The sequence below is a fragment of the Colobus angolensis genome, unplaced genomic scaffold, assembly GCF_000951035.1.
Source record: "Colobus angolensis palliatus isolate OR3802 unplaced genomic scaffold, Cang.pa_1.0 Scaffold224, whole genome shotgun sequence".
In the NCBI taxonomy this organism is placed as follows: domain Eukaryota; kingdom Metazoa; phylum Chordata; class Mammalia; order Primates; family Cercopithecidae; genus Colobus; species Colobus angolensis.
The window spans coordinates 880,090-898,019 of NW_012115422.1; the positions used below are offsets into that span (position 1 = coordinate 880,090).

The 17,930-nt window shown below is 35.5% G+C and overlaps 1 protein-coding gene across 3 annotated transcripts in view; it reads right to left on the bottom strand.

Moving 5' to 3' along the window:
* Window positions 1-17,930, bottom strand: part of OLA1 (Obg-like ATPase 1) — a 151,460-nt gene that overhangs the window by 66,328 nt on the left and 67,202 nt on the right. For 2 of the 3 annotated variants that reach the window (XM_011943973.1, XM_011943972.1), the window contains exon 3: window positions 772-947. In XM_011943973.1, coding sequence (XP_011799363.1) covers window positions 772-846 — 75 coding nt within the window. In that variant the 5' untranslated portion in view covers window positions 847-947. Of the gene's footprint in view, window positions 1-771; window positions 948-3,784; window positions 3,887-17,930 lie in introns of all 3 variants that reach the window. The other variant, XM_011943974.1, reaches the window with a different exon arrangement.

The window sequence follows — 17,930 nt, forward strand, 5'->3', positions numbered from 1 at the left end:
TCAAGTGATTCTCCTGCCTCAGTCTCCCGAGTAGCTGGGATTACAGGCACCTACCACCACACTTGGCTAATTTTTGTATTTTTAGTAGGGACAGAGTTTCACCATGTTGGCTAGGCTGGTCTCGAACTCCTGATCTCAGGTGATCCACCCACCTCAGCCTCCCAAAGTGCTGGGATGATGGGCGTGAGCCACCACGCCTCGCCAGGGCACCATTTCTTAAATGTTAAAGACAATTCAATCATATGTAAACTAAAAGCTTCAAAATACATTTTGGAACATTTATTACAACGTTACTAATAATTATTCATTATAATGTGATAGAAAACACATTTGAATATTCAGAACAATGATGCATGTTTTCATTCCATAAAATATTAAAATGATCTGTTTACTTTAAGAGTGTATTAATTTAGTCAACCCCTATGGAGAACCAGTTCTTTGTATAAATCACTTCTTCAAATGCCAAATCCAGTAAGTTTTTCATCACATACCACACTTTATTAACACTAAAACTTGAAGACCTACATAGTAATCATATAAACACTCATTATTACTGCTAACTACTGCTTGCTTAGAACCCCCTAAATAGCCTATCACCATGGTCCTTGCTTGTTTAAAAATAAAGTTTCTTAACAATTTTTTTAAACAGAAATAACCCTTGGCTTCTAAAATTCCATGACAATATTAGATATATCATATGCATTATTTTAAAAATTTAATCAAGAAAAATAAACTCTTGAGTATCTAAAGAAGCTGTAAATTTTTACTTACATATTCAGGTTTTAGTTTTTTATCTCCTCCTCTTACAGCCACCTTTTCTAGTTTATCTATAATGGGCCCAATCATTTCCTCATCTTTAAGCTGAAGCTCTTCATGTATTATTTCTATATCTCGAATAGGATCTACACTTCCTTCAACATGCGTGATATCATCATCTTCAAAAGCACCTAAAATGAATTAAAGGGAAGCAATTCAATAAACAAATAATACAGAGGGTTCATTATGATTAGAGTGAAAGATTCCTAGAAGGTTAACAAATAAATATAATAAATAAATTACTCTGGCTTCTCAGCAAGTAGGACATAGCATTTTTTCCCCATTTAGTAATAGTGAGGCTACTGGCAATAAAACAGTAGTTCAAGAGTCTCAATATTTCAAAAATTGATTTAAATAAATAAAATTATGGTCTTTACAAAAACAAAATTATGTTCTAGAACTACCGGCATTTCCAAGTTTGGTACATTAAAAGATACTGAATTCCAGGCATGAAAGACTGAAGTTCTAAACTGCACTATTAGGGTTTCCAAGGGAAACCAGATTTAGGGAGGGGGGTGTCTGAAATCATCTGGCAGACCTCTTCCCTGCTTCAATCTACTTTATCACTGTGGTTCTGACGGTGATTAGATAATGAACCACTCAGACACACAATTTACACAGCAGCTAATTTCATCGGCCTGATTTGAGGGTATGGTTTTTAGGGGGCTATCAAAGAAGCAGATGAAGGTGCATTTGTCATATATGAGTGACAACCATTCACACTATCTGAACAAAATGATGCTGGCCCTTATTAGAAACACATGCTATTATCACATATTTAAAGTGCAGTTGAAGCCATAATTTCAAATTGCCAACTGGAAACATAAGGGTAAAAAAACCAGATATTACTGTAGCATGTGTACTGACTTTATGCCCTTTTGAAGACATAATGTGGCAACATAATTCAACTGGGATTTACTCAAATTACCAGATAAAGAACAGTATCATAAAAAATGAACAAATACTAAGAAATATTACAAACAGAAAGCAATGATACATCCACCAAACAATATACACATTTATAAACAAATTAATTTCATTAAAATTACCAATTAGATTATAGTCCCCAAATTAGATGTTTTCAAACATAAAGTATCAATTATTTTAGACAGAGGTATCAAAGAAATCATGAGAGAGTTTGATTGACTTTGGTTAAGAGAAACAGTGAACATAGCTCATTCTTAAATACCAAAAACCAAGATACTCTTGTTACAAGTTATAAATTGTTTTAAAATATAATTTCCCAGAATTAAAAATAATTAAGTTAAAAATAATTAAGTTGTATCATAATGTGGATTATTCAGTAATAATAATAAAACATAAATATACTATTACAATTAAAGTATAGGTATGTAAAGTAGTATTTAAGTTTTTTTGCGTACAAACAGTATACTACTTAATGTCAAATTCATATGAGCAAAATTAGCAGAAATGAGGAGTTACATGATGTTTCACTAATAAACAAAATTGACAGTGGTTTAGGTAAATTTTTTGAATCTTTGAAAATATGAAAGAAGTCTCCCTGAAAGCACAATATTATTTACTTCTTGTCAAGATTTGAGGCATCTTATGCAAGTAGCACAATAAAATAGGAAAATTAAAATGGAAGCTTCCTGGCAGTCAAGCAACACAAATAACACTGTAAGTTACAGAAGTGACTAAGCTTTCTGTGACACTCAGAATGAAAAATATCCTACATAGTTGTCTCTATGTAGGGTCCAATGACTAACCATAGTGATGTCCTCAACAACATCCCTACAGTAAATGCATTAGCAGGTTTTAAATGGCAATTCTTAATTACAATCCTCAATTTTAACCAAGTTGATAATAGAAACTTAGTAACTGCAATTCTTCTGAATGCAAAGAAAACAAAGCCCTCCGACGATCTAAACAAATCCAAAGGAAAAAAAAGAATAAAAGAGGAAGGGGAAGAAATCATGTGTCTATCTTGCAACCTTCAAATTATCTTTTAGGTTGGGTGTGGTGGCTCACACCTGTAATCTCAGCACTTTGGGTGGCCAAGGTGGGAGGATCACTTGAGCCCATGAGTCCAAGACCAGCCTGGGCAACAAGGCAAGATCCTGTCTCTACAAGAAAATTTTAAAAAAATATAGTTGGGCATGGTGGTGTGTGCCTATACTCTTGGCTACTGGAGAGGCTAAGGTAGGAGAACTGCTTCAGGTCAGGAGTTAGAGGCTGTAATGAGCCATGATCATGCCACTACAGTCGAGCCTGGGCAACCGAGCAAGACCTTGCCAAGCAAAAACAACTGCCCCCCCAAAAAAACAAATTATATTCTAGTTTGTACCTTACCTAGACTCTGCCAAGGACTAGCCTAAGAAATGAGTTATGACTGTATCATCACCAATCTATTCCCCCTACTATAAGAAAAAAAATTCAAACCACAGACCTTACATACTCTGGTGGCACTGTTGCTCCCTTGCCCCAAGGTTAATATTATTATATTCATTTGTATTGTGAGGTGGTAACATACCATAAGTAGAATTTAAATTTATTTCTGAAAAAAAACTGTCAAATATTAAGATAAAAATTAAGTAAAGGGAACACTGAGGCTATCCTGTCAAATGGAATAGCCTAGAATGGGCCTAGAACAGCCATAAAATAAAAGCTTCCATAAAATTTGGTGGCCATTTGGGTAACTTCTCATTTCTTAGAGCTAAAAAATTGGAGATTCTTTTCCAAAGACATGCTTCTGGGTCAACCAACTTCATTATACACTTATGTCACAGTAAATTTTTTTTTTGCATCTTGCCTTCTTTAGTACAAGATTTAGTGCTTAAGAATATAGTCTTTGAGGCCTGGTATGGTGGCTCATACCAGTAATCCTAACACTTTGGGAGGCTGAGGCAGGAGGATCGCTTGAGCTCAGGAGTTTGACATTAGCCTAGGCAACATAGTGAGACCTCGTCTCTAAATAAAAAAATTAGCCATGCATGGTGGTGCACACCTGTGGTCTCAGCTACTTGGGGACCTGAGGTGGGAGACTGCTTGAACCTGGGAGGTCGAGGCTGCAGTGAGCTGTGATCATGCTGGGCGACAGAGTAAGACCCTGTTTAAAAAAAAAAAACAAAAAACTATATATATATATGATTCTATGATCAACAAACCTATCTGAGTTCACGGACTCTACATATCAGATAGATTTGCTGATCATAGAATCTTAGACAAATTACCTAACCTCTACAGATCTTATCTTTGCATCTTTAAAATGAGGATGCTTCTACCTCCCAGAGAATGGATATGATTAAATCAGGTAATATATGTCAAGTGTTTAGCAGAGAGTCCAACACACAAAATTCTTTCAGTAACTGGGGAATATACCTTTCTTTTTTTAATGTAGGAATTACTAATTTAGAAGAAATCCTCAGCAATATACTCAAAAAATTAATTTTGAGTAATATAGCTTCATGCTATTCAATTCATCTTGGAAAGAATTAAAATAAACAGAGTTTCTAGGTTTTTTTTCCTAGAGCTGTGATCATGCTGGGTGACAGAGTAAGACCCTGTTTAAAAAAAAAAAAAACTATATATATATATAGTTTCATATATATATAGTTTTATATATATATATGGGGAAGGCAGGGTGATAAGACTTATGATTTAAATAGTCCACTTTAGCTACTTTAAAAAGAAAAGATTTTAAGAGAGGGGGCAAGAGTGACTGCAGACAAAGTAGGAAGTAGCTATAGTGGTGCCAATGAGCAATAACCAGACGAGTGGTATGCAAATAAGACTGTGGAGAAGAAGAGAAGTGTTTGTACTAGGACTATATTTTAGAGATAGGCTAGATGTAGGATGTAAGGTCATGAATGAAGATATAAAATTGACAGTTATCAAATGTGTTTAAAGTAACAGATCTGAATGACATCACCTAGAAAGAGCACTCCAACACTCAGACGTCTGAGAGAGGAGAAGAACTTGGCAAGAGACTGAGAAGGACTAAACTAAAGTCAGAGAAAAACTAGGAGTATGCTCTTATGAGAGTGAGGGAAAAAATATTTAAAGAAGGAAGGTGTATTCAACAGTCAGATACTATTTAGACATAAAGACAGATAAAATTTCTTATAACTCAAAGAGTCCAAAAGAGCTAAAGTTTAGCTTTTCTAAATTCACTGAGTTTTGAAACATTTCCTCTTTCTATAAGTGGACTTATATATATAAAGTAAGACACCCTAAGATTTCTCACAGTCTGTGAAAGTGATCCTATCAGTCAAGAAGGTGGCCTACTTAGAAATCACAGCCACTTTCAAAGACTCACATTCCAAATAAGATGGCATAAACACTGAAATAAAAAGTATACTTGACCAACTATAGGATGGTCAACCATCTGACACAGAACCACTGACACCACACATACCATCAAGAGCAGGAGAAGAAAACTATGCTCAATCAAGCATTAAAATCAAGTCACACATTTTCAAGTTGGGTGATTGAAAAACAACAAAAAAGGCTGGGCCCGGTGGCTCACGCCTGTAATCCCAGCATTTTGGGAGGCCAACGTGGGCAGATCACCTGAGGTCAGGAGTTTGAGAGCAGCCTGACCAACATGGAGAAACTCCATCTCTACTAAAAATACAAAACTAGCCAGGCATGGTGGTGCATGCCTGTAATCACCAGCTACTCAGGAGGCTGAGGCAGGAGAATTGCTCGAACACAGGAGGCAGAGGTTGTGGTGAGCTGAGATCATGCCACTGCACTCCAGCCTGAGCAACAAGAGCGAAACTCCGTCTCAAAAAAAAAAAAGAAAGAAAGAAAGAAAGAAAAGAGAAAAAAAAATCAAGTCTACAAAGGCTTCAGAATTCTCTCTTATGGCCTAAAGGATCATTTAAGAACCTATCTTTTGTATCTTTTGTTAAAAAAAAACAAAAACAAAACCCCGTACCTGAGGTTCAGTAATTTCTTCTGTATTATTTCTTTTTCTTTCAAACTCAAAATAAAATTTAGTAGTCTATTTGAAATAGCACATACACTATATGATCACATTTGTATAAAGTCGTTTCTCTCTCTTAATGACATCGACCAAATGCTAATGAGAATTTCTGGGAAGTGAGCTACTGAGTAATTTTTAAAAACTTCTTTATCAGTTTTGTCTCATTTAAACTTTTTATAATAAACATGCATTGTTTATACAAAAACAAGTCATTTTTTATTGTTTATTTATTTATTTTTGAGACAGAGTCTTGCTCTGTTGCTCAGGCTGGAGGGCAGTGGTGGGATCTCAGCTCACTGCAACCTCCACCTCCCAGGTTCAAGCAATTCTGGTGCCTCAGCCTCCTGAACAGCTGGGATTTCAGGTGCGTGCCACCATGTGTGGCTAACTTTTTTGTACTTTTAGTAGAGATGGGGTTTTGCCATGTTGGCCAGGCTGGTCTCGAATCCTGGCCTCAAGTGATCTGCCCACCTGGCCTTTTTAAGTCACTTCTTAAAAAACACAATAGGCCAGGCATGGTGACTCATGCCTGTAATCCTAGCACTTTGCGAGGCCGAGGGCAGATCACCTGAGGTCTGGAGTTCTGGACCAGCTTGGCCAACATGGTGAGACTCCATCTCTACTAAAAATACAAAAAATTAGCCAGGCATGGTGGCATGCGCCTGTGGTCCCAGCTACTTGGGGGGCTGAGGCAGGAGAACTGCTTGAACCTGGGAAGTGGAGGCTGCAGTGAACCGAGATGGCGCCACTGTACTCCAGCCTGAGCAACAAGAGTGAGACTATGTCTCAAATACACAAAACAAAACAAAACAAAACAAAAAACACAACAAACAAGTTTAATTTGCACAAGGAGAAATACTCACATAATGGGTAACTAAAACGTTAACTATGGTAAACCCTCATTTAAAAAACTATTTGTAATAGAAAAACAATTAACCATAACAGGCTTAAGCCAGATTCTATCACAGAGATTTCTCACCCAGCAATCCTACAGTGTTTCCTTTCACAGCAAAGTACTCTTTTCAAACTTTCTTGACTTCTCTCACATTTCTAGTGCTTTCCAGTTCTCCCCTGCTACCTTAACCTTCCCCACTTCACAGGGAAATGCATGTCATTTCTGGAGAGCCAACCCCCTTTTTGTTGTTATCTAACTAACCTTTCCTTCTCTCCAGCAGTAAAATGGACAACATCACTCCTTCTACTATTTCTGGTTAATCTCTTTCCCATCTCTGTGCTGGATATTAGCCCCTCCCAAGGAAGTTTGCTCCATAGACTGTTCCTTCTATTTCCTCAGACCTCAATCTATTACACCTCTCTCCTGTATTTGTATCTCCTCCATTTCCACTAATACTTGCTCATCAACATTTAAGCTTGCTTAAGATTCTGCATTAAATCAATCATGTCATTCACCCTGGACATTAATTTTCCCTCTAGTTATTACTTTCATTCCTCCAGTTCAGAGCCAAGCTTCTTGAAGGAGCTGTCTACATCTGCTCTCTCCACTTTTTTCCCCTATTTACAACTCAACCCACTATAGTCTGGCATATGCCACCACCAAGCTGACAAACTGATCTTAGAAAGGACATCAGTGATTTGCCTTAATGATTTAAAATCTAACAGCCATTCTTTAGGAATCTTGAATGACCACTCAGTAGCACCTAACTTTAGAGCACTGAAATAGTAGTCTCTTTCATTGCTTCTTTCTAACTGCATTCTCCTGATTTTCTTCTTCTATTTTCTCTGGTCATTCCTTTTCTTGTTATAACTTACCCATAAATGTTGATGTCTTTCTTAGCTCTCTTCTCTTATCCCTCTATTACACTCTCACTAACAGAATCTCCAACTCAGAACTCCCCTGAGTGGCTCCAGTATACTCTGAGGCAGTATCAAATGAAATGAACTAAAAAATATTTTTAGTTAGTTATATAAACTGTTTCTAATATAAAATGTATTCACTAAGTGAATAAATGCAAAATGTCAATGCTTACTCTAAAATTGTGACTTTTCTAATTTCTGTACCTCCCTTACTGAGGTCCATTCAAAACACATATTTACTTGGTGAGATACATTTGACTATTCCTATGGTACTGGACATTCTGCATGCTACTTATTTATTGGTATGATTTGGCAGAAATGATGAGTTGGCTCTTTTCAATGATTATAAATGAACTGAAGATTAATCAGTTTACTCATTCACTCAAGGCCTGTTCTTATTTCATAAAGATGTGAGTAAAAAGGATAAATCTATACTCTGTTTAGGATGCTGAATCTAACCTGAAGGACTTCAGAAACAAAAATATACTTTGGAAATTCAGGACTTCAGTGAACTGCTTTCCCACAGTACTACTTAAACTTGGGTTGTATTCAGTTTTTAGAAGTAAAGAATCCCTAGAGAGATATAGAAATACATGATGTATTGAAGAGTACAGGCTTCACAGCAATACTTATAAACCATCCGTCATAGAAAACCTGGGCTATAGTTTCAGCACATTCCCCGAAAGTTCATGTGTTGGAAATTCAATGCAGCAGTGTTGAGAAGTGGAATCTCTGGGAGGTGACTGGGTGATGAGGGCTCTGCCCCCAGAATGGATTAAGCCATTCATGGGTTTTTGGGTTATCAAGGGAGTAGGCTATTTATCACCAGAGTGGGTTTGTTATAAAAAGTTTGCCCATTTCTTATGAGCTCCACCACCATATGGTGGCCTGTGCTGTGCTGCCTTGGGACTCTACAGAAAGTCCCTACTAGCAAGAAGGCCCTCACCAGCTGCAGCCTGCTGACCTTGTACTTTCCAGACTCCATGATTGTAAGAAATAAGTTTCTTTACTTTATAAATTACTCAGTCTCAGGTATTCAGTTACAGCAAGAGAAAACAGATAAGATACTTTGAGATTCCAAATAGCATGTCTAGAGTTTTCTTGGGAATAAGAGCGTATGTAATCAAAATAGACCTATTTGACTTATGCTTTTTCCATACTCTACCACTATACAATACAGAGGTAAAGAATTCCTTGGTATGTAAACTACTGCATAAACTGCCACCCTCTCAACACATATGCAAACCACAATATGCCTTGTTAAATATAAGTTTTCCAATTGGAGAAAGACTCCTTATATATCCAACAATGTGCTAAGTCTGTGAGAATTAAAAACAAAAATCAGAATAAGAGGATTTTGATCTCAGTAACTGGATAATCTGGTGAGGAAACAAATCTAACCTATTAAAAAAGGAGAGCAATATTCACTAGCAGACTTTAAATATAAGCATAATTAATAACAGGTAATCAGTAAGGCCTTTAAAAATAGGAAAAATTGAATAGGTTAAGAAGATGAAGAAAGGCATGACAAGCAACAGGAGAAAGCATCAGCTAAAACATAAAATTTGAAATGAACAAAGCTTACTGAAGGGCTGATCACAGTGAGAAATTGTGCTGAAGAGTAGAAAATGATAAAAGGTGGGCATGAAGGATAGGGAGGTCCAAATATCAGGATAAGTCTGGAGCTCATCTACTAGTCAATAGGGAGCCAATAAGGAGTCTTACATTAATGAGTAATATAGAAAGCAGCAGTTTAGAAAGACTAACCAGAAGTAAAGAACCAGCTAAAAGGGAATCACTGTTCTTCACTATGTGAAGAACGATTAGAAGAACGGCATTAGAAATCTGATGGGACACATGAAAACAGGATGAACGTGCAAATTAACTCAAGAAAACGACGTCAATCAGATAACCACTTTTCTAAAATGCAAACTTCAGAAAAAGAGAAATAAAATTATTACACAAATATATGGTAATATTAAATCACAGCACCAAAACAAACTACATGTTACATTATTTTACACTGCTTTCCAGTTTGTCCTATGTGTTAACAGTAAATGTTTTGAGTGTTTATATTCTAATCCAGAGTCCCGCCACAATCATTCAGAGGTTAGGGGCCAGATTCCTAAACCAATAGAAGATCAATTATTAAATACAATGTTAGAAATCAAGACAACAATATCCTGCTAAAAAAACCTTCATCTTTTCAAATTTCCAATCCCTTCTTCAAAACAAAGTATTACCTTATGTCAGAACTCTGGTTCCCAACTTCCTTACAGTTCTCTAACTCATTAATATTTAAAGAGAAGGGAGAGAGCTAAACATGCATTGGCAATTCATTTAATATCTATAGTTTTATTAATAAACACTGGAAAATACAAACTCCTATTTATTTTCCATAAATGACATGATAAAAATTCTTTATTGCACTGGAGTGGAAGTGGTGATGTGAACAGGGGTTGGGGGGGGAAGAGGTATAAAAGCTAGTTATTGCACACTCTAAATGCTCTGATTTGAAAATATAGTTTAAGCCCTGGTTTACAGAAACACTGTAAAACTCTAGTCTTAATCTAGATAAAGCTCCTTACCATCTTGGCAACAAAAGCAATTTGAGCAAAACCATAATCTAATTTATAGCTTAACCTAAAGCTTATAATATGTATCTTTGCATTAAGTAAGGTGTGTAGTTTTAATCACTTTCCTTAAGTTAGAAAGTGGGACCCAGCGCAGTGGCTCATGCCTGTAATCCCAGCACTTTGGGAGGCCTAGGTGGGCAGATCACCTAAGGTCAGGAGTTCGAGACCAGCCTGGCCAACATAGTGAAACCTTGTCTTTACTAAAAATACAAAATTCGCTGGGCATGGTGGTGCCTGTAGTCCCAGCTACTCAGGAGGCTGAGGCAGGAGAACTGTTTGAACCTGGGGAGGTGGAGGTTGCAGTGAGGGGAGATTGTGCCACTGCATTCCAGCCTGGGTCACAGAGTAAGACTTCATCTGAAAAAGTATAAATAAAAAAGTTAAAAAGTGGGAGAAGAGCATCTCAATTTATTATATTCACTTCAAAAATCAATTTGCCTTTCTTAACAATATCAGGGAAGAAGGCAAATTTTGGCATACACAAAATAACTAATAGCACATTCCGCTAACAATATTCCACTCAAAAAGAGGTAGGTTTACATTTCTAGCCTTTAGAGTTTGAAACAAATGAAGAGAATTGTATTAATCAGTGAATGTATTTTTAGATCTCTGGAGAAATAAAATATTTTGTAAATATATAAAAATGGAAATAATTGGTCTAGTATGCAAAGTGTTAATTACTTGATTCAAAAGTATAATGGAATAGTATAACTGGAGTTGGTGGGTTGTGCTGATTTACAATAAGAAATCAATCAAAAGTAATCTCTAAAGTCTTTGATATTTGCTTTCCAGGGAAAATATTAAAATAGATACAACAAAGGCCATAAAATAATCCAGTCTGTGCTACAGTCTAATTGTTTAATGCTGGAATAAACAACAGAACTACAAGTAGCCAGAAGAATTTGCCTTTGCTCTGCTTGTCTCGCCTCTCCTCTTCCTTCCTCCTCTCTCATTACAGGAAACAGCTCTAAAACTGAATCTAGACCAAGAGGAATAGAACTACCATCCCTTTGACATACTCAAAAATTGATTAAGTTTTCAAAAAGCTTAGTAAAAAGGCATATGTAGCTGACTTTGAGGGACTAGTCTAAAATTAAAGAAATTATAAATGATTCCTATAGGACTTTTACGCAAAGTAAACTTACATGGGAGCAATCAAGCAAGGCTGTAAGTAGATATAATACCAAATCTTGAGACAAACAGATATTTAGCATAGGAGAGAATAATAAAGTGGGTCAATTCAGTTCTGAGATACCTTAAAAATTGTTATTTTCTTCTAATTTTTAGAGTTCTCTTAAATTAAAAATAATATACTTTTAAGCAGTGAAAAACAACATTGAATAGTAAGGATGAGATAAAGAGAAAAAAAGCAGGTAGAAAGACATGAAAAACTTTAAAATTGGAGCTTATATTTAGTATAGTAGCAATCAAAAAAACCTTCTGGTTGTGACTGACAACAAGCAACACATTACAATATTATACAGTATAATTCTTCTAAATATATAGAACACCAGAAAATTCTGCCTAACAGTTAGTGGTATTATACTTATATTGTAGATAATTAGACATCCGCACTATTAAAGAATCCTTAAAGTCACTTAAAAGTTATGAATTATAACCCAGAGTCAACACCTGTACTTAATTATATTCAATTGCTCAAGGGTTTTAAATTTTTAGTTGCTGCAACATAGCAACTCTTTTCAAAGAAGTAGGCAAAAAAGAAGTATCTTAATGAGAACTAGCATTCGGCTTTAAACAAGATTTTGACTTCTTATTCCTTATTATATAACAAATACTTTAAATGTGTAAAAGGCAAAATTAACCAATGTTATTTAGTTTTTGTTTTGAGATGGGGTCTTGCTCTGTTGCCAGGCTGGAGTGCAGTGGCACAATCACGACTCATTGCAGCCTTGACCTCCTGGCCTTAAGCTATCCTACTGCCTCAGCCTCCTGAGTAGGTGGAACTACAAGGGCCTGCCACTGAGTCTGGCTAATTTTTTTTGTTTGTTTTCAGTAGAAATGAGGTCTTGTTATCTTGCCCAAGCTGGTCTTGAACAGTTGGGTGGAAGTAATCCTCCCGCCTCAGCTGCCCAAAGTGCTGGGATTACATGTGAGTCACTGCGCTCAGCCAATCAATGCTATTTTGAATTAATACTGAGATTCTGCCCTACTTCCAATATTGAGCTGACTGTTTCTGTTGTATTTACCCTTTGCAATAGCCGGCTCTCTATTTTCTTAACTTAAAAAACATCACTCAGCCTTCTGCCTGTATAAATAGCCCTGTATAAACTGACCTTGCCCTCACCCTTCCAACCTTACCATCACCGCTCTCCAGAAACCCTCAGCTCAGGCCAAACTCTTGTGCTGACTCATGAAGGCCAGAAAGTTCCTCATGTTCAACTATCACTGTATTTTCTCCCACTGCCTTTTTTGGAACTCAAAGATAAATAAATATCCTTTCTTTCCATTACAAATTACATCCATCCTTAAAATGTATAGTTCAGTTTCTCCTCATTTACAAGGCAATTTTAGAGGAATTCAGGTCTAAGAGATCTCTACCATACCTGAGTCATAGAGGAGTTGTAGAGACTTGTTTGGAATAAAGTACAGCAGAACTGGTGGTTACATATTTTACCTTAAATATGGCTTCTGAGAAAATCCCACTTTTACACCTTTCCAAGGAGTCATATTACAAGGAGGAAAAAAATGCAAACACAGAAATTAACAAAAACTAGAATTCTGTCTGTATTAGCAATACTGTAAGTTACGGATAAAGGGGACATGTGAACCATTCATTATTCAAGAAATAAACTAAACAGCAAATCAGAGCTTTAATTTTTGTAACGTTGGTGCCCACAAGACCCCATTTTCAATCAAACTAAATTACTCTCAATGCTTTCATTTCTCATCTTCCATGCTGTTACTCATCCCTCTGCTTGGAATATTCTTCCTCCTCACTTTGGCCTTTCAAAAAATTTTACATATCTTTCATGGCCTTTATGAAATGTCACTGAATGGTATCTCCATAGCAATATGCCTTCTCTAACCATATCCTCTATTTGAACTGCCACTATCCATTCTATTCATCTGACCACTATCCATTCTAACATCTAGTGTTAGAATATCTGATTCTATGCCTAGTTACCTAAGCTTGGGGATTATGTGTATCTTAAATGTCTTTCTACTTCCCACCAGTGCCCTGATCAGAGCTGATGCACAACAGGCCCAAAAAAGGGGTGAGCAAAAATACAAGTGAAGACATGACTGAAGGAGGAATCAATGAATGAATGAACGCCTCAAGCAGTTATTGGCACTTAGAATGAAAAATTGTTAGAGGGAAACTACAGATTCTAGATGAAGCTAAACATGCAGCACAACAGAAAAAGATCAATTTCACAGCACACAATAAGACACTTAGTGAGCATTTCAAAGAAACTAGTGCTAAGCATATCAATCACAAAAATTACTAGAGAAGCAAAGCATAAAACACGGCAAACTACAGACTGCAATAGAAGACACAAGAAATTTCTTATCTCTTCATCCCTGAATTGCTTAACTATTAGTGAAGGACAGACAATTATCTTCTGAAGACTTCTGGGGGTGTTTGCATTGGATTACACATTTTAGTTAATACAAACAATTGTTTGAATGTATAAGTCAAATTAAGAAGTGGGAACACATACCTACATACTATAACTAAGACTAATGAATGTAGCAATAAAAAAGGAGAAAAGAGAGAGAGAAGGGATGGATCAGCATGAATCAGGATTAAGGAGGGAAGGCCAGCATACAGACGAGGCCTTTCAGGGACAGATACTTGCAAAGGGAAGCAGAGAGTAAAGAAGACATTCCAGCAGGATGGAAGTATAACAGAAGTGATTAAGGGCACATACTCTGGAATCAGAACATCTGGATTCAAATCTGGATTTCAGACTGACTGATTAGTTGTTGGATGAATTTCTCCATGTCTTAGTTTCCTCTGTAAAATGTACACAATAACAGTACCTACCTCCTAAGATCATTTTATAACCTTTATTCATAATACCAATGGATTTTGACTTCTATCTAATTTTTCTAAGATACAGACGGGAGAATATAGGAAGGTAAGAGGGATGACTCACCAAGAACACCTAGTGTTATAATAGGAAGATGATGGTTTGACTAAATCCACATTACACAATAGAGATCACATCTTAGGTCCAAATGAAAAGTACTGTGATGGTAGATGCCCTGAAACCAGATAATATACCTCACAAAATACACCATTAAATGCATTAACACACAGTTCTAAAATGAGAGTAGAAACATGGAAGAAAGGATAAGACCTAGGGAGATGAAGGATAAGCAAGCAACCATGTCCTTTGGGAGCAGACTGTGTAAGGGAGGTCACTGCATCCCCAGTACTTTTCTGATGTAACCCACCCCAACTGGCCCAACAAAACGGGTATGATCTACCTGAGATCTTTCTAGAATTTCTACTGCAATCTTATAAAGTCCGAGTCAGTCTACAAGATCTAGTCCTCAACAGTAAAGCTAGAGCTACCACCACCAGGTGGTGCCAAATCAAAGCCAGTATCAGAATGGATTTGGATGGGCCAGGACCTTGTGACACCCCTTATACCCCTGTGGTCAGCTGTGCAGGTTCATCCTGTCATTTAATTCACCTAGAAATAAAGTGATCGCATATTTTATGCAAATGAAACTTTTGGACCCACACAGCATGTTATGGTAGAGAAGGGGTGGTTATTGTATTCTATTCTTGGTGGAGGACAGGCAGTACAACTGGGCTGTTTTAAGACTAGTTACAAATGAATACATTTAAAAAACTTCTTTCTTGCTTTATGCCATACTTCATTAATATCAACTCAGATACAGTCTTGAAAGTAATCAGGAAATCATAAATAGGAATGCAGTGTACAAAAAGTTCTGATATCATCAAGACTTTAGTTAAATACAAATACATTTAATGCATCAAGGCTCTTACTAAGGAGCCATGATCTTTACCCCATGATTTTCCACAAAAGTGAAAGGATATTATCACTGATCCTCCTGCAAAAAGTTCAGTGATCCCATTAGCTCTTTTGTCTATGGAACTATTTTGTCTTTAGAGCAAAAAACAGGGGGACTATTGTAATAGAGAAATTGCTCCACCTATTTACCCCCCAATGGAAAATCAGAACAACAAAAAACCTATGAATATTTATCAAAAGTCCTCTAAGAATCACCTCAAATTTTCCAGTAAAAGACTTCATGGCAAACTTATTCCCCTCCATTTCCATCTAATCCCCCCACCATGGGATTTTAGCACTGCTAATATGTTATACCTGTCAAGATCTGATGACTGTATGTTATGTATTCATCTGAACAGAACCACTACACTTAGTTACAGGCTATCATCAACCAATTCATTCTCTTGCTAAAATCAAGTCATCCAATTACTCCTTGACTAATCAAGGCTGTTTTGGCTTTTTCTTTTTTCAAAAGGTACTCAACAGCATAAACAGTTCACTTACAAGAAATGGAAAGGGGCTAATCAGCAGAATTATTGTTTTGCTGCTACAATTTGCAGTATTTAAATTTAGTTGCTGATTGGACTGAAAGTTTTATGATATAGCATATGAAACTAGTTTAATACAACTGTGAAGCTGTGTAGCTGTATTGTCTTGCCACGGCTATACTGGTCTACTTCGCAGGACAAATGAGTGACTACTTTCTTTAAAATAAGGATATTTAAAAATAATAAGTTTTAGTGTACTTTCCCCCCACATACACTGGTTTTATAAACAAAGTACACAGCTATTAATTCTCCAGTATTGTTTTTAAAGTTAGCACCTGCATGCAACACCATACACATGTGTGTGTTACATGTGTACAAAAAACCCCACAACTGCTTTGGTTTTTCATCTACATTTATTTTGGATTTTAAGCAATAATAAACTAAGGACAGAATTATTATTTAAGAAAATAAGACTTATCTAAATGTTTAAATACACATTACCACTTATATAATAAATAAAATGATTAACATTACATTTCTAAAATGGGGAGAATTACAATTATAATAATAATTATGGGTGCCCATAAAGTTATTATCCATCAGTATTGCTATTCTTATCTATATAAAATGTCTGAGAGAACATCTAACAGAATGACTAACGTTGGAACACCAGACTAAAGCCTTGAGTTATATTTATTTTATATTTATGTTATGTACATATTTATTACAAAGTATTTAAAGAAAATGTTTTTATATGTCGCACCTTGATTAAAATCTTCAGAAAATTTTGAAAAGAGATGGGATCCAGTCTTGAGACTGAGATTTATTTACTTCATTAAATACAGCAATATATTAACCAAAATTGTAAGTTTTACTTCATAGGAGAAAATAAATTTACAAAATGCCATTATATTAAAATGAATAATTTAACTTTTTAAAACCTTAAACCATAAATAATTCTTTATACCTTGAAATAACAGTATACATCGACAAGAACATACATCTTAGAAAATATAATATACAAATAGGATTAAAACAATTTCTGAATTTTTTATACATTTGCACATACAAGTAACATTTCATAGAAGTAATCCTCCATAGGCTTATATTTTGCATACTAAAATCTATCTGGAAATGAAATTCTATACAAAATTGTAAAACTATACTTCCAGTAAATGTCTGATAGGGTTATTCAACATATAAACATTTCAGAAAAGTCTTGATTTCAGAAATGCATTAACAAGGCATATAAATGCCAGCACATTTCAAACAAATTGTTCTCAATTTTTAAAAAAATTGCTACCTTTTAATAATATTTTTGAAAAAAGACTCAATCTGGTTATGCTGAGATTCAAAAAAGCAAATAAATTAAAAACCAAAATAAATGAACAGAGAACTAATATTCTTTAAAGATGAATACTTCTCAGAGTAGGCACACCTGCCACTATATTAAAAATAAGTAAAATCAACTACAAAAGTAATAAATCAAATGCCATGGTAGACTTGACTTCTCCAGACAGCATTTTCAAGCCGTCTTTGTGGCTTTGTTTGGCGCCATGGTCCTTTAAGTTTTGTCTTCATAAAGCCCTAACTAGTTGTAATCATTTGCAGCCTAATTGTGGACATTTATCTGCTTTTCTTATGCATAGAACATAGCTATTAAAGCTGAATGGTGATGGTGTGAAGTATAGGTTAAATTGGGTGAAATTAAAGCAAATTACTCCGGGATGTGGAAATCTGAAAATAGAAACCACCAATGATTTGCAGCCCTCTTGATGATCAGCTTCACAGAACCCTAAACGACAAGAAAACTTACATATTTTAAAGTTAACTAGGTTTTTAAAAATAATATGTATAAATGTATTTTTAACTACAGCACCTCTTGGTAATGGTGGAAAGATTATTTGTTTAACTCAGCTGCAATGTTAAAAAGATGGGTTTCTATTTTAAATAGTGCAGTTTATTTTTTAAATAAGATTTCCATTTCTTCATATAAATTTTTACCTATAAGAATGCATCCAACTATATCACATACACAGTTAATACAATGCCATATAATATTCTGCTAGCTAAGTTTTAATCCTGAATAAAAGTATAAGAGACAACACATAGTAACAAAAGCAAACTAACAATGTAAACATAAATGTATTATATGCCTATAACTTACATAGGCCTACTTATACACATGCTGTATATAAATATGTATGTGACTAGC